The 25,322-nt window shown below is 43.3% G+C and overlaps 1 protein-coding gene across 10 annotated transcripts in view; it reads right to left on the minus strand.

Annotated features, from left to right (window-relative positions):
- The window catches only part of ppp1r12a (protein phosphatase 1, regulatory subunit 12A), a 72,108-nt gene that overhangs the window by 41,244 nt on the left and 5,542 nt on the right, over positions 1-25,322 (minus strand). For all 10 annotated transcript variants that reach the window (XM_070547919.1, XM_070547945.1, XM_070547942.1 and 7 more), the window contains exons 2-3: positions 5,616-5,746; positions 2,201-2,319 (exon numbers count right to left, since the gene is read on the minus strand). In XM_070547919.1, coding sequence (XP_070404020.1) covers positions 2,201-2,319; positions 5,616-5,746 — 250 coding nt within the window. The remainder of the gene's footprint in view (positions 1-2,200; positions 2,320-5,615; positions 5,747-25,322) is intronic.

Consider the following 25,322-nt stretch of genomic DNA (forward strand, 5'->3'; position numbering starts at 1 on the left):
ACAACCATTAGTTGCATAACGCTGCCTACTACCTCCGATATGAACAAATGATCAGCTACTCTCCACCAGGGATGGTAGCAGCAGAGTTTTATCACACAAGCAGCTTTTACACACCATGCTAATAGACTCATTCTGGATAGAGCACTCTGGCTCTTTGAGGTCTGTAAACGGTCACGTTAGCATCGGCTGGTGATGGATGTGTGAGGAGGCAGCAAGACGATGAACCATGCAGAGCATCAGTCATCCATCACTTTATCCGATCTGACAGCGGCTGCTGGCCGAGACGTTTGAGGTTTGGGAGGGTGCAAAAGCTACCAACAGTAGATTATAGAGTACATTATATGGAGAAGGAGCCTGACAAGAAAAGAGCGCTCTGGATAGAAATATCTCTGGATGTCAAGTGCAGCTGAAACCTGTATAGTTACAAACGTAAAAGCTTGTTACTAAAGGTTGAGTGATATCTGTCAGTCCAATTAATGGGTGATCGGTTCTCACATTAGACTTTTAGTGGGCATGACACACACACAGCAGGCAGCGAGTCACTAATCTAAATCATTCTTATGTTGAGTATGAGGAAGCAGACCATGCACGGTCCTCATGAGACTGTTGTACAAAACTCATTGTGTCAAACAACAGACTTCACTGCCATTGGTTTGAGCTACACACATGAAAAGAGGGGGCGGTACTTCTGCCCCATTGACCAACAGTTGTAGAGTTTACACTTTTTTTTTACCTTTATTTAACCAGATGAAACCCACTGAGATTAAAACCTCTTTTGCGAGGGTGACCTGGCCAAGAGGCGCAATGTGAATGCCACATATAAATGATGTGAGATATTTGCAATATCTAAACAGATTATTTATATAGATGGAAAATAAAACTGGTCCTTAAACAGCTCCTTGGGGTACCCCATTTATTATTCGTTCTACGTGTGAGTTCCTTCCTCCCATCTGGGTACATTGGGTTCTATTTTGAAGATAATCTTTAATCCATGATAAAGCTTGCACCGAGAATCCCATTCCCTTCAGTCTCTGCAACAGTAAACCATATTCTACAGTGTCAAGTGCCGTAAATAAGTCCAGAAATAGTGCACAACCAGACGTCTTTGCATCCAAAGCCTCATAGCAGTCATTAAGAACTGGCAGGACTGCAGTCACTGCACTAAGATTTCTCCTAAAGCCTGATTGAAAAGGGCTAAGTATATTATTATCTAATAAGTAATCATGTAATTGTGCAGCCACAAGACTTTCCAGTACTTTGGTCAGGATACAAAGCTTTGATATCGGTCTGCAATTATTTACATTTGTTGAAATGGGGCATACTATTGCGGATTTCCAAATATCTGGTAAAGAGACTGAAGATATGCTCAAATTGTATAAGTAGGTCACTAATTCAACAACAACATCTGCTGCGATGTCGAGGGTTACCCTAGCAGAGGGGGTAACCCTTGACCTGTTGGATGAAGCTAATGAGGATGCCAACAGAGGTTATGGTGACACCATGATGCCTCTGAAGGAAAAGTTGGGGTGTTCAGCTGTATATTATGTTGGACGCTGGACACCAAGCTTGTTGTTGACTAGCTCTGTCATTAAGGTACTTCTATTGGACATACACACTTGTTTGAGAAGCTTTGAATGGTGAGTTATCACAAGAGGTTATCATAAGAAAATGAATGGCTCAGCCTATAGTCAAACCTTAAAGTCAGCTTTCAGGAGCTACAAGAACCACATGTCAAATATACAGCCAGAGTTAGCTCATGGAAAACAGAAGAGTGCAAGCAGGCTTTCTGAGAGGTTCTGAACTGAGGAGCACCCCCTCTGGCCAGGAGGGCACGTGTGTGTGTGTGTGTGTGTGTATGTGTGCCCGTGCGTGAGTGTGTGTGTGTGTGTGTGTGTGTGGCCTCTTGCCATAAATCTGGGCCCTCCACCAAGATCACCCAGGCTAAAAACAGCAAGAAGCAGCTTTTCACTTCTGAATCCTCTCGAGTGCTACAACCCAGCTGGGTCTGTATTCTATTATGTAAAGTCTTTGAACTTCATTCCCATTCTTAAAAACAAACCATGAAATAAAAGCAGGGTCTTAAGAGCTGTCCCTTGCAGCGTGTCGTCAGAATCGTGACACCTGAACAGATTCTAGAAATATGATCCCACTCTGGATCATCACACCCATTCAGCAGCCCGAGGTTCACGTTTTACTCCACCTTGTCGGTTGATCTCGTTCTGCAGAAGCTCCTCCATTGCCCCTTCTTCAGCGATGTCCAGAGGCGTCTCACCTTCACTGTTTACAACTCCAACATTGGCACCCTGACTGATCAGATACCTGCAATAAATAAATAAACCAAACAGATGAGCGACGACAGGATGTGTGCACTTGAACAACTGGATTAAAACTAGGTTTAGGTAGGAGTTACTTCCTTAAAGAAGGAAAACAAACTGTTGAAACTCCTGAGAAGTAGAAACATTTTTGGTTTAGTGCCAGCGGTGCCTGTTGCTACAGATGTGTGTCACATTATTCCAACAGCATCCTCACAAAGACATACAAGGCCTTTCCAGAACCCCACCAAAGCAAAGAGTGTGTGTGCTCATTTACAGCCAGGTCAAGGGTCATCCTCTGGAAGTGGAGAATAGATGGAAAACTAAAAAAAAATCTAACCAACATTTTAAGCTTTAAGGAAAAAAATTATTTCCAGGATATTAGTTTTAAATTATTTACGTTCAAACTGATTTTATCACACCTTTAACTAACTGTACTGGCTTTTAAGAGCCATTAGGCACAATCCTAGAGTTAAAATAAAATACATGTGTTTAAGAACATTTGTAGCCATTTTATGATGTAGCCCTTTGCATTGCAGCTTCCCTCCCAGCCTGTATTGATTGCATTTGAAGCCTGAAACGTCCTGCATTCAGCTGCCTCCACTTAAAGCTGCGGTGTGTCCCAGGCTCTTCTCATTAGACCAACAAACCACTTAAAACATGTTTGGTACTTGAGACTTCCACCCAAATGGCAACTTACTGACTACAAATACATCTGAGAGTTCAGCCTTCCTGATTAAACTTTCTATTCTGCCTTTTTTTAAAAGCTCGACTTGATGAGGTTTGATGGCTCTGTGGTCTAGAGCCCCTCTGTGCCTGCAATAGGCTGGCTGCGGTGACACCACGAGCAAACAGATTCCTGATTTGGCGAGTGACGATTCCGGGACTGAAATGGGTCTGCTGAGAACATAAAGCCCACATCGGGATGCAAAGTTTCTCTCTGTGAAATAAAATGTCTCCATTAGTCACCTGACCACTTGACTTTTCACTCAAAATGCTAAAACACTTTCTAGTTTTCTGTGACACTGAGGTCACCAACACAGACCTCTCTGATCTGAAACAGGCACATCACACGTCTAAAACTGAATATCATAAAAACAGCTGATGTTTCCGTTTAATGGCATCAAACCTAAACAGTATGATATTACAGGCCGAGCTCCATGCAGCATGTTTATTTCTCAGCTGGTTGCAGGCCTTGACAAAACAAATAGTGGGTAGAAATCTGCAGCCAAGTTCCTGAAACGTAACACAAGTAAAGCAGGTCAACGCACCCTCCCACTAGGCTGAACAATGAGTCCAACTGAGCCCTTTAGCCCCTTCAGTGAGTTTAAATATCTGCTGATAACATCTCTGTGTTGTGCTTTATGCCCCGTGAGCCATTTTCTTAACCGACAAGGATCAGGAGGAAGAAAAATCCAACTCCAGATGCCATGTATGATGCTAGGCTAAGAGAGACGGACACTGCTTGACCAAAAATGGAGTCATTCTCTGGATTTTGCCAAGCAAAGATGTAGGAATCTCCTATTGGAAAAGTACAGCAGGGATTATGTTACGCAGAAAGAAGATTTTCCTTCTTTAAACAACTTTGTGAGGTGGGAAGAGGGTGCCAGGATTTATCAGGCTCAAGCTACGTCTAAAGGAGCAAGACCCGTGATTTTCACACATGAACTCACTACTGAGTTCCCCACATTAACCCCACTAACACAGGAGTCGAACTCTATCAACACTGAAAGACACATCCGTGCAACTCCAGGGGGCACCATTAGTTGTGATAATTGTGTCACTAATCGTCGTCGTCTTCCTCCACTTATCCGGGTCCGGGTTGCAGGGGCAGCATCCCAACTAGGGAGCTCCAGACCGTCCTCTCCCCGGCCACCTCCACCAGCTCCTCCGGCAGGACCCCAAGGCGTTCCCGGACCAGATTGGAGATGTAACCTCTCCAACGTGTCCTGGGTCGACCCGGGGGCCTCCTGCCGGCAGGACATGCCCGAAACACCTCCCCAGGGAGGCGTCCAGGAGGCATCCTGACCAGATGCCCAAACCACCTCAACTGGCTCCTTTCGATCCGGAGGAGCAGCGGTTCTACTCCGAGTCCCTCCCGAATGTCCGAGCTCCTCACCCTATCTCTAAGGCTGAGCCCGGCCACCCTACGGAGGAAACTCATTTCGGCCGCTTGTATCCGCGATCTTGTTCTTTCGGTCATTACCCAAAGCTCATGACCATAGGTGAGGATTGGGACGTAGATCGACCGGTAAATCGAGAGCCTCGCTTTCTGGCTCAGCTCCCTCTTCACCACGACAGATCGGCTCAGCGTCCGCATCACTGCAGACGCCGAACCAATCCACCTGTCGACCTCCCGATCCCTCCTACCCTCACTCGTGAACAAGACCCCGAGATACTTAAACTCCTCCACTTGAGGTAGGACCTCTCTCCCGACCCGGAGTTGGCAAGCCGCCCTTTTCCAGTCGAGAGCCATGGTCTCAGATATGGAGGTGCTGATCCTCATCCCAGCCGCTTCACACTCTGCCGCGAACCTACCCAGCAAGAGCTGAAGGCCAGAGCTGGATGAAGCTAGGTGTCACTAATCAATTCTAAAAATTCTTCTTCTTTTAAATAATTCCTTCTGTTTGATCTCTTTTGAACAATTGTCAGTTAATAAGGCCTAACCCTGCTTTTCCACTTGATGCATGAGAGGCGCTTAGGGAACTAAATCGATACGTTTTCCCTCCAAAACCTCGGCGGCACGTCCCTTCCTACCAAGAGCGTTTCAGAAGTGCAGCGGCAGCGACTGTGTTCCATCCAGCTGGACCCACGAGATCACAAAATCGCCGGAGAATTAAAAGATCACACCTGATTTCACAAGTTCATGCAATAAGAAGCTGGGAGAAAGATTGCACAATGTACCCAAAATGTCTGTATTTGCTTTTAATCTTACCTCCGCCAAGAAGGTGCCACACATAATGATCTATCCATCCATCCATCTCTAGACCCAGGGCATAAATTTAGTAGAGTAGTGGGACAATGCTTCTGGGACACATCACTGAGCGCCAGGTGAAATGCCAGGGTAAAGAAAATCTACCAAAGAACTCACTACTTAAAAGCAACTGACTGCATGACGTGTGTGGTGCAGTTACATTACCAAGGTTTAAAATGAATACATTTTCATAAAATGTTCAAAATCGATTATCAGAAGAGTGTAGTAATTGAATTGTTGAGTATCTACGTGTAGAGCAGCAGGATGTAAAGAGATGACCGAGTAGAAATCAAACGTGACGAAGCTGATACCGCTACTTAGAAACCCACTCTGCTATGTCGAGGTATCCGCAGGAAGCTGCAGCGTGCAGGGGGATCCAGCCCTCGTTGTCAGGTTGGTTGAGGTTGGCTCCGTGTTCCACCAGGAACGTGACCATGTCGACGTTGTCATCTATGCATGCCTAAAAGACAGAAGACAGGAGAGAAAGACCATCTGTCAGTGCACGAGTGTACACACACACACACACACACACACACACACACACAGAGTCAGTGCACGAGTGTACGCACGCACACACAGTCAGTGCACGAGTGTACGCACGCACACAGTCAGTGCACGAGTGTACGCGCGCACACAGTCAGTGCACGAGTGTACGCGCGCACACAGTCAGTGCACGAGTGTGCGCGCGCACACAGTCAGTGCACGAGTGTGCGCGCGCACACAGTCAGTGCACGAGTGTGCGCGCGCACACAGTCAGTGCACGAGTGTGCGCGCGCACACAGTCAGTGCACGAGTGTGCGCGCGCACACACACACACAGTCAGTGCACGAGTGTGCGCGCGCACACACACACACAGTCAGTGCACGAGTGTGCGCGCGCACACACACACGCACACACACACACACACACACACACACACACACACACACACACACACACACACACACACACACACACACACACACACACACACACACACACACACACACACACACACACACACACACACACACACACACACACACACACACACACACACACACACACACACACACACACACACACACACACACACACACACACACACACACACACACACACACACACACACACACACACACACACACGAGTTGATGTAAGTGGGGTGAGAGTGTTTTCACTGCATATGATGGATTGCTATGTGTCCAGAACTGCTGGGGAATTTCAGCAGCTGGAGCATTCCCAAAATGCCTGCACACAGCGGGGGTGCTCGAAATACCACGCTGCTGGTGGAGCCCCCGACGTGCCGCCTATATACGTCGCTAATTCATACAAAACAACATTTGGAAGAAGCATTTCCCTAAAGGTCAGGTCTGAAGAGAAGCAAGACGTTTTGTGTGAGAAATCAAACTACTGACACAATCCAAAATAAAAGACCGATTCTTCTGAGAGGCTGAGGAATTTCTCAGGTAAAACAAAACATTTTACTCAGTTAAATCTTTGTGATTAAATTAAAACAAATCATTAGGAGCAGCTTTCCAATTCCAGTGCCACAAAGCCTCAAATCACGGCTAGATGTGAGACTTTAGGTCATTGTACACAGCTGCTGGTTAAAACTGGTCTAACGTCTTCCTCAGGAGGAAATGTATTAAACCAATATCAAGATCAGAGAGGTGTTCAATACGCCAACAGCGACCAACCCATCAATGGCAAAGCCATGAGCATTACTGAGTCAGCTGTTCCAGTCCTTGTTGCTTTGAGCCTAGGAGGTTACAGAGGCCATAGCTGCACCCTCTTATCTCATTTCTCCCTGTAGGGTTCCTGTTGAGGAAACAACACCTGATGGCAGCCACACAAGCCAAAGCAGAACGGGTTGCATTCAGAAGCGGTTTATTTTACAAACAATCTTTGAGCTAAATTGTTTAAGTCAACTTAAAAATGTATGTACAAAAATAAACTAAATGAGGCAACATAGAACCAATCCGTTCCCCCAGCAACAGCAGCTACATTATGGTTTATTGCCCTTGCACGTGGGGGTTTGTGCATTTCTGATATGGGGGTGAGAAGGAAAAGTAGACACTTGTTTGCATAGGAAACATGAGGTAAAAATCCCTGATCATGACAGCTACAGCAGCAATGCTGGTACAAGAAACCGAGACACACTAGTACCTTTAAATAGCAGCACCTTTTCAGAATTCCCGAAGGTCAGCCGAGTAATGGTGACATTTCAGTTTGTTGAAGAACAAAGATGATTTAGCATGCGCTAAACGGGAAACAGCCTTAGACGTCTATCTCAAACCACAGTGCTCCAGGATTTTCTGTAAATGGTGGAATGTTACCACAGTTCATGTCAGTCTTTCTAAAAGGTCTGCTGTAAATGTGGTGGTGATACACCAAGTTTACCATTTACACAAGGGTAACACTGCATTTAGCCCAAAGCTGCATAATCAATCAAGTCAACATCTGAGCAACAAGCATCTGCTGCTGCTGGAGAACAGAAAGTGCAAAGTTATCGTGTGTTCTGAATTATTACCAAACACTCACATTACACACTTGAACCTTGTTTTCTAATCTGAAATATATATTTAAAATAATGTTACATTTTGATAGCAAAGGCAAGTTTATTTACCCATGAAGCTGTGAAGGAGGATACGACCAACATCCAAAACAAACAGAGGCAGGAAGTGCCTGCATTGGACTTTTCGTTTAGTAAACAGACAGACTGTAATCATTAGAGGGTTCAAACCCTTCAATGAACACCGTGCGGACGGTGTCCTTCTTTTCTCCTGTTACTATGACAACATAAGCATCCACAAGAGAAACAAGACACACATGGATGCACGCCGGACTCCCGCTCAGGGCACACGACTATCTGGCTGGAATCCTTGTCCAAATTTGGGCTGTTTGCAGCAGCAGAGGAGGGGAGAATGCCTCCAAGGGGCTCGTCGAGATGATCTGACAGTTGGCGTGGATTTGAGTATGATGTGCACGATGTGTTTGCGATTAATGGTGAATATGGTTTCTGTAGTGGATGCTCAGGCACCAAGTGTCTAAGGCCAAGTTTGACAAACCCTGACTTTAGGGCTGGGCGATGTGGCCTCAAATCTATATTGCGATATAGTCTGAAGCATGAGCGGTAACGATAAATATTGCGATTTATTTTTTCCTCTGTTTATATATGTCAAAATGACATGCTTTTAACTATCCTCATGTGGCAAATATATGCTGGGTGTTGTGATTGATGAACACTTGAACTTTAAAGATCATGTTGCCTCTGTTGCTCGTTCATGCTGCTTTGCGCTGTATAACATACGAAAGATCAGACCATACCTAACACAACATGCCACCCAGCTCCTGGTGCAATCTACTGTCATCTCCCGCCTCGATCACTGCAATGCTCTTCTAACTGGTCTTCCAGACTGTACTGTGAGACCTCTTCAAATGGTCCAGAACGCAGCGGCGCGTCTGGTCTTCAATCAGCCTAAAAGAGCACACGTCACCCCTCTGTTCATTGAGCTCCACTGGCTATCGCTAGCAGCACGCATCAAGTTCAAATTGCTAACACTAGCATACAAAGTCCGAGATGGTACGGCTCCCATCTACCTGAATCCTCTTGCAAAGGCTTACGTCTCGGCCCGGCCGCTCCGGTCATCACAGGATCGTCGGCTAGCAGTGCCTACACCACGCTCAGGACAATCCAGACTCTTCTCATGCATCGTTCCACAAATGTGGAATGACCTACCAAGCACTACCAGAACAGCGGCTTCCTTTACAATTTTCTTTTTCTTTTTGTGTGTGTCCTGTCTGGCTGTGAAGCAAACTTAATTGATGTCTGAATGCTGGTGACAAGCCTTACAGATTTACTCTCAGGTGGAGCATCAAAGCTTCAGCTTTTAATGTCACGCCTGATACTTAAAACATGCCCAAGTCCATACTTATGAGAGCACCATGTGAGCACCTGTGTGTGTACACAAGATTGTTTATGTAAGGTTTCTCTATAGGAGCGTCCAATAGAGTGTGAGGGGCCACAGATCTGCCCCCTAAAGATGTGCAGGAGATGGAGGGAGCTCCAAGTCCCAGAGATCCAGGCGCTGCCCCAGAGCACAGGAACTCCATGGAGACTGCGACCAGAAAAGCCCCCGCCCCGCTCGAGAGGCGCAGAGGATCGCTCCAGGGGGCCACAACCAGCAGCCGGCAGAGTCCCGGGAGACATCAGCGGCAAGCCGACAGGCCTGCTCGCAGCCTCCCACCCCCCAGCCGGCCGAGCCCGGAACCCAGCGACCCAGGGCGACCAGCACCGCCGGGGACCCAGCAGAGCCCAGGGACCCAGACCCCACCAGACAGCCACCGGGATGGGTCAGGCAGATTTTCAATTTTCAAGAAACTCCTTAAGACCCTGCTCTTCAGAGAGCATCTTCTAAACTAGCACCCTCCCTGCACCCGTCCCCTCTCTCTACTGTCCACTCCTTGTTCCCTACTCTCCATGATTGATGTGAAGTTGTTGTTGTCGTTGTTGTTAGCCTCAATGGCAACATGCCGATTATCACTTGTAAGTCGCTTTGGACAAAAGTGTCGGCTAAATACATAAACATAAACATATGCCACCTGAGGCATACAGGCCTCCTCCTCTGCCCACTCCATGCTTGCAGTCACTGCTATTCTGTTGTCCCAATGTCAGCAGGGTGCACATCTTTATGACGTCATGTGTTATTGCGATATCGCCAAAAACTCCCATCATTACCCAATTTTATATCGTTTCTACCTCATATCGTTTATATTGCCCACCCCTACCCTGACTGTGTTTTGGGGTATTCAACATCTTTATCTTATTCACTTTTGGTATTAAGTTTAGCTCCATTCAGCCTTTAGTCAAACTGATGTCCTCCAGAGAAAAGCCACGTCTGCTTCCTCGTGGATCTGGAGTGAAGACAAGTGGCTCTTACAAATGTCTAAACGCGAGTCTGTTCAATTGGCAGCCGAGACAGTAAACTAAGGCAGCCACTCAGCATGGTGAATCTGTGATGTCACCCATGAGTACAGTCACCAGATTCACTTTTACTTCTATAAACACAAGCCCAATGGACAGAAAAGAAAGTATGAATTTAGCTTCAAGCAGATGATCACTGGAAGGAACATTCGTACAATACATCATCATCATCTCCTTCAAAGCTAAAACTGCGCGCACGTAACACACAGACACACACACACACAGTCAGAAGGACATCAGCTGAAATTGGGCTGCAGTTAAATCTCTGACCAAAGGGGGAAAAAAATGACTGTGGTTCATCATCATGCAAGTTATATTGAAAAAAAAAACTGCTTGCAAATTTCTTTCTCAAGACGAAACCATGCCAACTTGTATGCTAACACCCTGAATCACTATTTTCTTCCTCTACTATTGGAAACAAGGCCAGCCCTTCAGGTAATTTCAATGCCGTTGGTAACCCTCCCTCTAGATTATGTCACAAATCTTCCTTGACTGCTTGTAGCAGCAACAGGGAACCAGTGGAATAATCCCTTAATGGCTGTAATTTTCTGAGCTTGATAGGTGCCGCTGTCATAGCATGCTTGGTGTAGAGGCCTATGGGACAAGGCCGGGAGCAACCAGGCTCAAGGCAAGTATCATAGCACCCTCATTTCTTTAGCGTCACATAGGGCTGCACGGTATTAGAAAAACCTGCGATATTCGATAACAGTGATTATTATTGCGATGACGGTATCACTTGCGATAAATAAAAACTTAACTCAGGAACAAAAATAACCAAAAACAAAGAAATTAAAAATTCATAGAAATGACAAAAGCAAAAGATGTGAGGAAAGGGAAAAAGAAAAACGAACAAGAAAAGGCAATCAGTGGATCCCGGGAAAAGCAGAATCAGCAGAAAGAGCAGAACAAAGCTAACTCAGGTGTTTGCTAACCATCAAAGTTAAGTGCCGTTTGCCTCAGGGGCGGGGCGGGCGTCTAACCTATGGGAACCCACCCATTTGGCCAAATGGGTAAAGAGCTCTATTTGATTTGTTAAAAAAACATCATGCTTCCATTTGACTGACAGAATAAATTATGTGTAGCAAACATCTGAGCTGACCACTCATCGCAATATTTATCTGTTCTTTGCGATATGCATATTGTGCATGCTGATATCGCGATAAAGATATATTAACGATATATTGTGCAGCCCTAGCGTCACAAAATTGTGAAGCTTGTAATTAGGGGTGGGACATATAAACGATATAAGGTAGAAACGATATAAAATTGTGTATTGATAGTGTTTTTGGCTATATCGCAATAACGCATGACGTCACTAAGACGTGCACCCTGCTGACATTGGGGCAACAGAATGGCAGTGACTGCAAGCATGGAGTGGGCGGAGGAGGAGGCCTATATGCCTCAAGTGGCATAGATTTGCCACGAGGATATTTAAAAGCATGTCATTTTGACATCTATAAACAGAGGAAAAAACATTTCGCAATATACATCGTTACCGCACATGCTTCAGATTATATCGCAATATAGATTTGAGGCCACATCGCCCAGCCCTATGTCGCAGCATTCGTTCCGCCTCGCTCTGTAGTGATATTGCGCTAACAGTCTGTCTTAATGCACTTTTGCTCTCATCATATAGGAATGTACACGGCTTGGATGGTGGCAACTTCCAGCCTTTTGGATGCTGCTTTCACTTATAGTTTTTAATTTAGATTTCATGAGGCAAAGGGCGTCTGACAGTAGAAAAAAAGAGTCAGACTTTAAATTGAACTTAGCAATAGCTCAATCCTACGTCAAACTTCACAACCAACACCTCAGATCTTTTCAGAGCCACCAGTAAAACTTTCAGCTGTGACGTAAGAACTTATTACCGTATTTTCCGGACTATAAGTCACACTTTTTTTTCATACTCTGGTATACAAGTCACAGGACAAGCCAGAGTGACTTATATACCAAATTATGTATAACGCGCTGCTGCTGGCCGGCTCCGGACCAGGTTTCAGCTCCTCTGCCCCGCTGGGAGGGTTTCAAACACCGCCATCCTCTGCTGGAGACCGTGGCGCGCTGCTGCGCCCAGACTGTTTATTTGGATATTGTTACTGGTACTTGTCTTGCAATGTGAAATGCTTGGTCTCAGATTTTGTAGGAAAAATAATAAAAATTTCCCCCCAAAATGCGACTTATTTTTTTATGGCTGATGCGACAAACTCCTGAGCGACTTATACTCCGGAAAATACGGTAAACATCTGTGCAGTCATTCAAACCTGTTTAGCTAGTGTGCCTTGAAGAAGAGTCCCCATAGCAAAGTAAATAAAAATGGTCAAATGAGAACGTGGTGGCTGAATGTACTTCTTGTTCCTCAGCCTTTTCTATCAGTTGGATTTCTGTATTTTATACATTTCACAACCATCTTTTGGCTCTACACAATAAAAAAGATCATATCAGAGAAAAAAGAAGCTAAATTTCAATGCATCTTGTGGATTCATGTACTTCAAGGTGATGTTCAAAATAAAGCATGGAGAAGTTCAATTTATCACTAGCATTAGGGCCCAAGCTGATCTCTCACACACACACACACACACACACACACACGAGCGCGCGCGCGCACACACACACACACACACGTGATCTGGCTGCAGGCTCTGATAAAAGCTCCTCTTTAATGGAACCTGACACTGCAGGGAAGTTGATGCAACAGCAAAAATAACGATCAGGAGCTAAACTAACCAATGAACACATGATGCTCCATTTAATCGGCCGATCCGGTTAAATGGATGTTGTGTGGTCTGACTCTGAAAACAGCTTTGTTCATCTATTAGGATTTGTGAGACAAGGTTAGGAAGAAGAAACATGAACAAATAAAACCACTTTACTAGAAACTAACCTCAGCTGAAAATTCAGAAAGACAGTCAATGGTGGTGCAATTTGGTGAGACATCCACAGTCCACCGAAAGTAGGAATTTTTACGTCTTTTAAGAGAAATGGACATTTTAAACACAAATCCTTTGATAGCAATGATCCAGGACGTAAAATATTTGCATTAGATAAATAATTTTCATTTGCATGGAAAACTACTGCCAAGTGAAGACAAACCACCAAACCATTATGTTATTTCATCTTTCAGGCCTGCAGATTATAGTTTTTTTTAAAGGAAACTAGTTAAATTTTTTTCATTTTCTTGAGCCAGTATGCACTAAAATGACTAAATGATAAATGAATGACCCGCAATTGTATAGCGCCTCTCAGAGTAAGGACTCCAAAGCACTTTACACTACAGTGCATCATTCATCCATTCACACACTGAAGGTGATGAGCTACGATGTAGCCACAGCTGCCCTGTGGCGCACTGACTGAGGGACTCTACAGGGTTAACGAAGAGATACTCAGCCCCCTCTGCCTGAAAACCACACTTGCAACTTCAGAGTATACGGACCACTCCCCTGAAGTCTCACAAAGTCACACTTTACTCAGTAACTCGGATTGGTACAGCTCAGCCCAACCACAGTTCCTAAGGGCACGGTTTGGCGTTTTCCCTCTACTTTCTCCACAATTTAGTCCCTCTTCCATTTAGGTAACTGTAAATTTTTATACCGTCTAGCTTCCTCCACATTTTACCACGGTGCACGATATTACTGGGACTAATTTAAAAATTACGACATAAGCCTCAAGTGGAATTACCACGCTGTTGGTTTGGACCTTTACCGTTCAAAAACATAACAAACACTAAAACAATAGCACACAACATATTATCAACTTTAAAAAAAAACAGTTTATAAAAAGATTTTTCACCTGAAAAATCAGCATGTTTACCGTTCCTGGCTTCCACCTCCAACTGCTGAAAACCCGCTTCAACGAGCTTGTGACAGACACCCGGGCTAGCTGCGACATCTGGGGAAGGCTGGCAGCTTATTTTCCACCAGAAAAGTGCGTTGTCTCTTTTAATAACAGTGTCCAAACAGATGGCTGCTATTTCAGCCACGGCTCACTCCTCTACGGTTCCGACAAGGAGTGCATCTTTCGTGGTCATCAGTGTTTACCGGCTCTCCCTTTAAGATTGCTTCGAATCAGAAATACTCCCAAACTGCAGAAGTCGTGTTGTTTTTAGACACCAAGTCAGCTGGTGCGCGAGCTGCCATTTTTCTCTTGGTGCACACAGTCTCTGCACTGTCACGTGATGACATCACATTCATAAACTTTATAGAAAGTCTCTAAAAGTTGGCCAAAACATTTAAAGCCATTTCAGTAAAACTGAAAATTCAACTAAGTTTCTGTTCTATGTGTTAAATTTAATTTTGTTTATCCTAATTATTTCTTATTTTAATCCTGGTCTCCTACTGTTTTTTTTTTCATGACGGTATTGGAACTGACACTGCACTGGCTGTATACGGTAATACCATAATATCGCCCAAGCCTAGGAGCTCCGTGCTACAGACAAATGTTTACTAAACATCCAGGATGAAAATGAATCTTGCATGTGGGAACCCCGTACTGACTGATTCTAATTGCTAATCGGAAGCGGTAGGCGTGAATTTCAGCTGGCTAATCAGTCCGTAGCACTACCTCGGACCCAGGTGTTTCTCAATGAAAAGGAACCTTGCCTTAATGTCTTGGCCTCGCCCCGGTTGCCTAGGAGATACGTCATCTGGAGCCGCCAAGACGTGTTCCAATGTTCATGTTTTACCGAGGCGTGTGTTCTCCGTTTGTTAGCCGTTTAGCTAGCTGAGCGAGGGTACACGGGAGGCGTCTTGTAGCCTAGCCTTGGTCAAAAATTACCCAGAATACACCGCAGTATTTTCAAAAGGACGGCGGATCAGAAGCCGGCAGCTGCTTCAGGGACAATTTAAGTTTAAAAGTAAGTCAACTAATTTAAAATGTGTTGTTTTTTTTTTTTTTAGATCCAAAGAAGTTATCTATGGTTGGTTAGTTGCAGCTTTGGTGGCTAGCGGGGAGTAACTCACTTATTTTTAATTTAACAAATATACACAATTTAAAAAGTAAAAGGCTCGTTATACATTTATATTGAAACTAATGCGTATAAAATATAATGTCATCTCCCGTGCCACGTGCCGTTTCGTGACCGCCATGGACACCGCGGTCACGTGATCTAAGTCTGTTCCATTTACCCGTTTTCTTTGACCAAGGAAGGGCAGTGTCCTTGTAAGCAAGGCGCCTGGCTTCGCAAGGCATCGCCTCGCAAGGCCAGGCACCCTGACGTTGAGAAACACCCCCAGTCTAGCCTCAGAGGAAGATGTTTGAAAAAGAGTTACCTCAGAACGGAAAACACACATCTGACCCTCATGTGTAAGCACCAAAAGTTCTCCAACAAGGCTTTAATCAAAATTCAGAATCCAGTTTCTTTAACCGTCATAAATCCTTTAATCCAAAGTTAAGAGTGTATGCGTCATTGAGTGCTGACTGTTGAGAAGCTCTTTAGGAACCCAAGTCCAGTCTCACTTGAAACAAACACACCCAGTTACCATAAAACCTCTAATAGTCATCATCTTATCAGATCCTAAACTTGATGCAACAGACTGAAAAAAATAGACCCCCCCCCCCCCCCAATCAGAAGATGGTTTCAGACCCAGTTGGATTTTTCTAAGAAACATAAATAAATAGAAAAGCCTTCATTTTAAAGCACACTGGGGTTCCACGGACAGCCCCTGAAGGCATCGCTTAAAGCAAACCACTGAAACAACGTCATCAAGCTCATGTTGAAAGGAGTACGTCTTAACTTCCATCTTCTTTTCAAGCCCTTATTGACGAGGTTGTTTAGAATCACTCATACAACCTTTAAGAAACACAAGATCTATTATCTGAGGTCATATTTAGAAAGTTTTCCACTTTTGTCAGATGAAAATATCCAATAAACAGGAGTTGTGCCACTTTCAGGGGAGGAAGCATGAATAAAACTCAAATCCAACAATGCTCCACATCATCCCGCAGACGTGTAAAGACCTCTCCACGCCCCGAAGGCTGACTCGAGCACACAGAAAGAAGCTGCTGTGTCGTTTGTCTCAGAGTGACAAGGAGGCACTTGATGCTGGTCGCTGTGCAAGCAGCTATCCTATAGTAGGCCAACACTAAGGCAGGTTGTCGTCCCTGATCTAATTAAACAAACACCAATGTTAAGAAGACGAGCAGGACAAGCATCAGAATGTGTGAAAATGGACACAAAAACAGGACAGGGTACCTTTAAAAAAGTACTACTGCACAACGTTGATTTTAACAGAATGGTGTTCATGCAAATGTTGTCAGATTCCATAATACAGCTTGATGTTGATGTTAATACCAATGCAAAACCTAGCCGCTACAATAAAGGCTAACATATACTTAAGAGTTCTCCATGCACAAAACATATTTCTGCCCAATGAAGCTGCAAAATGAACAGTGGAGCTTCTGCTGGAGCTTAAAACTGATCTTTTGCTCCTCTGCTTTCCCTCACTCTTCAACCTTCCTTTGAAACCACCTAGCCAGTAAGAAGCAAGGTACTGGACTAGCATACCAGTGGAGAAATTCTCAGATAAGTAATACTCCTAGCCTTGGGGCTTCAGGCCTCTGTGCTTTGGCCACTCCTCACGGGCTACATCACTGGCTCAGAGGCGCACGGCTACTTCCACAAAAGGAATTCCTCCATGCAGCCTGCATGTAAGTAAGTATGGCTGCATTATTTGCCTCCATTTGCATATTTCCCTTTTAGACAGGTCAGCCAAGCCGAGTGTGCACATTAAAAACAAAGCATTAAATCACACCAGACACATAAATCAGCTGACTTAATAAAAGTACAAGGGTTTATTTGGTGTACATCAGTAAGCATGAGCTCCTGTGCAACTGGCAGTGGGTCGGGGAGGCCAGAGGGTACGAGGGGGAGGGCTGAAGCGCTGCAGTGACCAGCTGGGTCCTTTAACTAGATGAGCTCTGTTTGGAGCTGTAACCAGACTACGAACACTCGAGTAGCCTTTGCCTTCAGCACTCTAGCTGCTGCAGCTACCGAGGACGACCATATATGGTCCTGGGATTCCCATGGAAAAAGAAGACCAGGATTTTGGGGGGGGGGGGGGGGGGGGGGGGGGGCAGCAAGACTGTAACAGTACGATTCACTGGGGCTTTTGCTCAGAGGCAAAAACAATAAACCCTCTTAAGAGGCAAGTTTGTTTCCATGTGAGAGGTTTAAAGGTGAGAGGGGGCACTGGGGTGGACAGGCTCCAGAGGTCAGATAGCCATGAGGAGCTTCTGTTGGTATTTCCATATAATAGAGCCCTTATGTGCAGAAGTCTACAGAACAAAAAAACAGAAGTTCAGGCAGCAGACTGGAGGCATTTCACATGAGTCACAGCACCCTACTACGCCACTGTTCACACCAACTAACTCCAAACCAAAGACCAGATCTGCCTGGTAGGCATTTCTGCAAATGAAAGCCTTTGTCAACACAAACGTGGATCCTCACAACGCGCTTACAAAACACAGAACTTGCTCTAGAAATGCAAGTAGACAAAAATAGACTATGTAACCAGAAAATAATAACTTTAAAATGCACACAGAAATCATAAAAAAATTGATTTAAACATATAAAAAAGGGTTCAAATGTTCACTAGTACAAGTAGTGCAAGTATGGGACAGGCTATAGCAGACCGATGTGTGAATAACAGCTTGTGCGTCCATGTGTCTGTGTTGTGCTGGTGTCAGTGATAAAAGCAGAGGGATTGGAAGAAACAGGCTCACTAGTGCAGCCTCAAAGAGGAAATGAGAAAAACAAACAGCCACTTCCTGTTCCTCTCTGGCCTGAAACCTCAAACACAGATCCTTCCTACCATCACCCTGTCCATAAGCAGAACAGCTTTACGTTCCAGGTCCTTTAACTCAGAACAAAATCACACGTCTTCGACTTATTCAAAGAAGTACCTGTATTTTGATATGCAAAATGGGGGAATATTAAATACTGTAGCTGCCAGCCAGTAACTAAAATCACATGAAATACTTTAGCTTGGATTAAAATTCAAAAAGATTGCTTTCCCTTAACGTTTTAGAGCTCTGCACAGCAGCTTTAGTAGTTCAGGCTAACTCATTATTCATTTAACACCCTATTAACACGCTGCAGCATGACTGAACTCTATGACCTCACCTCTAAAAGACATTTGTTTGAAGACACCATAATAAAATCCAACAGGATATTTTAGTGTTAGTAAATTATCCAAGTTTACTTTTTGTTTTATTTTCTCAAATTTTTGCAAAAAAAAAAAAAAAGTGCTTTTTTCTAGATGTTCAAACATTAATTGTTGGTGGGTTGTGCAACGTTCCGGTTCCATTTTACGTGAGCCGACAGAAATTATTCTCCAACCTTCAGATGATTTTGGCCAAATTTCAAAGACCTATGCTGTTCTGGCATGTCCAAAGTGTGGCCTGGGGACCATTTGCAGCCCTCAGAAATATTTAGTGGGCCCCAGTTGACTTTTTTTTTATAGAATTGTTTATCCAGCAGGTAGGTGTTGTGGAGTGTGTGGTGTTACTAATTTGCTTATTTTGGATCCATTTGAACGGACCCATCTGATTGGCCGCATATCAGAAAGGCTACATTTGACTGGTCAAATAATACTTCCGCGTAAAAAACAGAGCTGGTTTAAAAAAAGTTGATGTATGACACGGATGGAAATGTTTGAACCAAACATTTATCGCTGTTTTTGACGTGCTTTGCGATGGGCCTATCGCAAGTCCTGTTATCGCGATGACGATAATTTTTCGATATATTGTGCAGCCCTAATTTTTAAATTGTATTTTCTGTCATGTTGATTTTAATGTTCTTGCTAATGGAAAGCACATTGAATTCAATCAATCAATCAATCAATCAATCAAAGCTTTATTTATAAAGCGCCTTCCGCAACCCTGTCAGGAAGCCCAAGGCGCTGAACATGGTACAGTAGAATTGCCTCTGTGTTTGAAATGTGCTTTATAAATAAAGCTGCTTTGCCTTGTCTTGCCTAATGAGGTATAGGTCTACATGTTATTTTAATCGGTTCTTTTGTTTTTTGTCAGCTACGGCCATTTTTGGGGGAAAAAAATACCCTCAGACCTCGACAGATAAGCGAACAATCGCTCACTCACTTAATTGTTCTGATAAAACTAAAAGACAATAAGAAATTCAGGGTCCAGGTGTTTTTTGTTGAAAACACAAACTCATAAAGACATACTCAGCGTGAGGCGTGACTGCCGCCAAGCTAACAACGGAGGAACGGCTCCAAAAAAAGACCTGGCTAAAGTCGTAGACAGGCACCGAGTGCCACAGGGCAGGGAAAGAAAAACAAGCTGAAGTCATCCCACAAACATTTTACAGCAGATCAACCTATGCAGGGTCTGAAAAGGCAACGAGATGTCAGAGACGAGCTGTAGTTATTAATCTGGTAAGGCACCTGACAAAATAATTTACCAGTCCATCGAGCACAAACACAAACATGCAACTCTCCAACCATTTGACAGCACCTTCAAAGACAATAAGTTAGGAGGAATAAATATCAAAGCACGTGCCTACGTCAAAGCCGACTCAGCAGACAGGTATTTATTTGTTGGCAGTATTTGGTCTTGCTTTACTAAATACATCCACAACAGCACTACCAGCTTTCAGCATTGCAATAATTATGATCAGCTAAAATGTTGTAAGATTAAAACATCTTGAACAACATGAACAAGTCACATCCCTTGTCCGGACCTCTCCAGCCAGTGCTGTTCAATACATGGCAGCAGGGTTAAGCCGACAACCTCTTGTTTCAGCCCTAGATGAACCAGTTCCAACCTGCGGCCATGCTCATCAGAAATCCTTCACTGAATTCCTCGTTACTCCAGATTTTCTATCCGTGTTTCTCCATGTTAACGTGTTCTTATGGTAGATATGGAAATTGAAGTGAAATACTGACTGAAATCAAACTTATGAAAATTTCATAAGATGGAGAAACCCCTTATAGTCCTGATAAAAACTAAAGTTCGATGAACCTTTTAACAGGATGCGCTGCTGATAATCCCTGCAGAATTAAAGGGCTTGTTCGATGAAAAGTGTAAAACTTTTTTTTTTTTTAAATATGATCAGTCAGTCTGAGTTGCATATGAACGTGAACATTTGCCCAAATTAGCTGCAGAAAGGAAATGAAAGATGATCAGGGCAGAAAAAGCCAGTCTCCTAAGCGGTCAGACAGTGGTGATAATGTGGCGCAATCGTGTCTTTTTTATATAAGATTAGGCGATGGCGGCATAAAGGTAGTCACTGCACTGATGAGGACTTCCGATGATCTGACGTAACTTGCTTTTTATTGTGATTGAAGCCGCAATGTTATGTTATTTTAACAAGCCGCTCCTAGAGGGGTCTGTCCTCTACAGTCTCCATGCAGACCTCCAGCTCTAATGGAGAGAAGCTCCTCGAGTGCTGCATTGCTCCTTTTTGCCATCTCAGCTGATTTTGTTCAAAAAACAAAACTTATGGCTCGTGTTTACTTTCATTTTCAATATAGTTGCCAGCCGGAGCTTGGCAGTAACCCCCCACATTATCATAACCCCTCCCTATGTTGCGCCACAGCGTAATCGCCGCTTTTAAGACAGATATTACCGCAATATCACTACCGAGTGAGGCGGAACGAATGCTGCGACATAGGGCTGGGCGATGTGGTCTCAAATCTATATTGCGATATAATCTGAAGCATGTGCGGTAACGATATATATTGCGATATATTTTTTCCTCTGTTTATACAAGTCAAAATGACATGACTTGATATGTTAGCTTCCGTTTCGCTAATGGTGCGTTCGCCTTCTCCTCGGAACTCTGAATTTCCGACTAGATGAACATGAATGCGCTCTAAAGTTTGGCTTTACTTTACTAAATGCGACGGGTGATTGGGTGAAGATGAAACCTGCGACAATGATCTAAGTGTGAGGCATCATCGTTTTAATCTGCTCCAGCAGCTAAATAAACTGTTTAAGATAACGTTAGCTTGATATGTTAGCTTCCATTGCCACAGTTGTTATCAGCTAATGGTGCGTTCGCTTTCTCCTCGGAAATTCTAACTTCCCAGTAGGAAAAATCAAATGCAAAAAGACGGCAAAAGGAATGAAGATACACAGTAAATTTAGTTCACAGTAAAGATGTTTGCTTCAGTTTAATTATCAACTTATAAAACTACAAGGACGATGTTAAAATACAAACAGTTGTATGTTATTTATCGTGATATTTATCAAATATTGTTATATATTGAGAAAAATATATATTTAATTATAAAAGAGAATTAAAATAATAAACACTCAAAAGTATCGAAAATTGGTACCGTTAAGTACCGGTACCGATTCGTAGGTACCGGGAATTAGTACCGGATCGATTCAAATGTCAAAGGTACCCATCACTTAGCCCAAAACTCTATCATTACCCAATTTTATATCGTTTCTACCTTATATCATTTATATTGCCCACCCCCACTGCGACATTTTAGCATTTGCAAGACACACCATTGTGGTAATATTATGCTGATTGGCCAGCAAGGTGCGTCTTGTAAAAAGGGCTTTAGATGTCACAGGGGAAAATGTATATTCACAGACCCGCCAACCTTAGCTTGCGACAACAAAAAGCCGACTTGATTTTGCAGCGAAGAGAGAGAGGAGCGTTTTTTTGGCTAGTAGAAGCTAACCATTAGCAATATTTCTTACCCAACAAAGAAAAGCAAGCAAAGACTGTGAAAGAGTTGCGTTGCTGTTAACCAATCAGAGGCAAGATGTTTGCATATCATGAAAATGAATGGATACGGCTCGTAACCCTATCATTTTGGCTCTTGTACTAAACCACAAATACAGCAAACTTATTTGACTCCAAGATAAATTTTCCAGTAGAAGTCAGACAGTTTCAAAACCATGTGCAAGGAAATGGAACCAATGTGCCGCAATCAGTAGATAAACTGTGGCGTTTGCACACAAACACTTTGCAACATGCCAGAGACTTCCTGAAGTTGATTATAGGGTTGGAGAAGAGCCGGAATGAAACAGTGACTAAGGCCAGCATGACAAGGAGACACCTGCCAATTACATGGAGGTAAAATATACATGCTGTCGGGTTTCATTTCTAGAATTAACATCCTCAGACTTCAAGCAAGCTGACGTAACAATAGTTATATGATGATCAGGTCCACACTGGAATCCAGACCTTCAGCCAATGACTTGTATTTCAAGTTATGATGTCATGTATATGATTCGTCTCAGAATTGGACCGCCTGCAGTATGAGGGTATTTAATAGGGATGCACCGATGGATCGGCATTTGATCGTAATCGGCCGATAGCGCCCCTATCGGTTTTGATCGGAATTTTCAAAATAGATCAAAGCAAACCGATCAGGTAGGGTTGTCACGGTAACCAGTGTAGCGCTAAACCCCGGTAAAAAAAAAAGGTTGACAATAATAACTGTCTTGTTTTTAAAAAACTATATTATCTTGGTGGGTTTACCGTGGCTGCGGTGTAGGCGCGGTGACCCTTACCAGCCACCGTATCACCTGCTGAAGTTGCCGGCGGCACATGCGCACTTTGTTGTTTACAACCAAAACTTTCTTGAAGCTAAAGCTGAAATAATGGTCAAAGGAGGAGACGGCAGCGCTCAGGAGGACATTTATTATCCCTCAAAGAAGACAAAGTCGGAAGTACGGGCATATTTTAGATATTTGAAGAATGCCGAGGAAGTTTATAGAAGACGGACGGCTATCCTGTTTGCAGCACGAGCAGAAAAAGTGTCTGTGAAAGGCAGAAACGCTTCAAATCTCATGACACATCTGCGTGACCATCACCCACAACTCTACAGTCAACGCAAGGCAAGCTAACGTTAGCGTTTTAGCTAAAATGCGTGATCCGAGGATTTGGGTTGAGGGAGAACGCAACGAGTCGCTATATAAAGCAGCCGCAGCGCCGCTACCTGCATATAAACCGTGTCGCGGACACCGCCATGTTGAAATGACGCTATGCATTACGGGGCTTCCAGGGGCAGATAAGAGTTGGTCTCTCTCCGAGAATAATTATGAATTTAACAATGATTACTGCCTGATGACATTTTCCCACATCTGCAAAGCTCACTGGTAAGGACACAAACCGAGGACAATATTTTCCTGAAATACGGATTGCTCAAGTAAGGGTAAAAAAGTATCTGATTAGAAGGCTACTTGAGTACTGAGTATCATCTGATCTAATATTTTTAAATTATGACATCAAACAGACATAAAATACGAAGTTATGGGCAAATATTGGTATTTTAAAGACTAAAGGGGAAAAATGTAAACAAATAAACAACATAATTACAAAATAACACATTTTAGGCTAAATTTAGACACAAACTGAGGACAATATTTCCTGATATACAGTGTTTATTTAATTGTGTGAAAATGTAGCACGTTTAAAAAAAAATACCGCGATAATACCGAAAACCGTGGTAATTTTGGTCACAATAACCGTGAGGTTAAATTTTCACACCGTGACAGCCCTAATACAGACTATTTTAGATTAGGTTACATTTCCTTTATTCCCAGATTATGTAGTTTGTAGCACTCATTATAATGTTGTAGAAAATTTCTGGCCAATCCACGTGATCGGTATCGGTGATCGGTATCGGTGATCAGCATTCTTTGATATCGGTATCGGTGATCGGCAGCAAAAAACCTGATCGGTGCATCCCTAGTATTTAATAAAACTTGGGAGCATAAATAGTCAATATGGTACGTTAGAGGGGAAGCATATTCAATAGTGGAAAGCTGCAACAGAAAACCAGCTGTGCTCCTGATGCCACTTGTGTTCGACTCAATGGAAGTTTAATACAGTTCATTTATAAAGCACCAAATCACAACAAGAGTTGTCTCAAGGCACCAAAGTAAAACAATCCAGAACAGTTCAGTTCATTAAGCCAATCGGTAAATAGTTTCCTACACAGCAGATTGCTGTAAAGACACTGACTTGTGTCAGTGTCTTTACAGCAATCCTCGTACTAAGCAAAGCAAGCATGTAGCGACAGTGGAGAGGAAAACTCTCAACATTTCACCTTTACAGGACCAGTTCTTCCTCTTACAGGTAATAAAATGTACATGTATTAATTCTTACTTCACTCGACTGAAAGATTGTAAAGCAGTCTTGCAAAACTATTCTGATGTTTATGTATTATAGTAAACGGAAACGTTATACAGATGTAGTACTAAATGAATAAACTGCATTGAATTGAAACAGACAGGCTGAGATGTACTCAGGGTTTCATAACCAAACACTACAAAAGATAATCGTGGGGGGTGGGGGGTGGGGGTCCTGAGCTAAACAAAGAACAGTCAAATCTAGATTCCATTCCATGAATTATTAAGTTACATTTTAATGTATTCAGCAACGTGTTACGAATTCATGAGTGACGAGCCAGTCTATTGAAAGGTGGCATTGAGCCACGAAGTACCTGCATGCCCAGTGTAAGATTATTATTTTAATGGAAACATGTCTTGGATCGTTAGCAAACCAACGTTGAAAGTACATTTAGTGCTTAAATCAGCACTTTTTAAAATACAGAAACCTATAGAAACTCATTTGCTGTGAGCTTTTTAATAAGAGACTAATTATGTGTTCAACACATCAAAGCATTTGTCCCTTTCAGTGACGTTCAACGTCTGGGTAGAAATGATATGGGTCATTTAAGAAGATTGAAAGGACAGCGCGGTTCTACCTGTACAATCAGACCTGGTGTAAACTAACCGTCATACAAACGTCTTGAAACAGACATGCTCTTTAAGTATTCAGTTGTTTCTCCATGTATTGTAACAATATGTCCACTTCCAATGCTCGTGTGTTATTGTTTATACTAGTTTTTCACTTTATTGCTTTCTGTGCAACTAACCAACCCACACACTGATACAAAAACATCTGCGTTCTCTTTATCCATCAACACTCAGATTTGGAAGCTAGATTTCAAGTAGACCATTCAGATAATTGAATTCTTGCTGAAAATGCATTTGTTTAAAAATGTCTACCTTGCATTTTTATACTGCAGACACATAGAACAGGTGAGAACAAACAGGATGTGGCTTTAACGTGAAGGGCTGTCTT

This window comes from Nothobranchius furzeri, chromosome 1 (genome assembly GCF_043380555.1).
Source record: "Nothobranchius furzeri strain GRZ-AD chromosome 1, NfurGRZ-RIMD1, whole genome shotgun sequence".
NCBI lineage: Eukaryota > Metazoa > Chordata > Actinopteri > Cyprinodontiformes > Nothobranchiidae > Nothobranchius > Nothobranchius furzeri.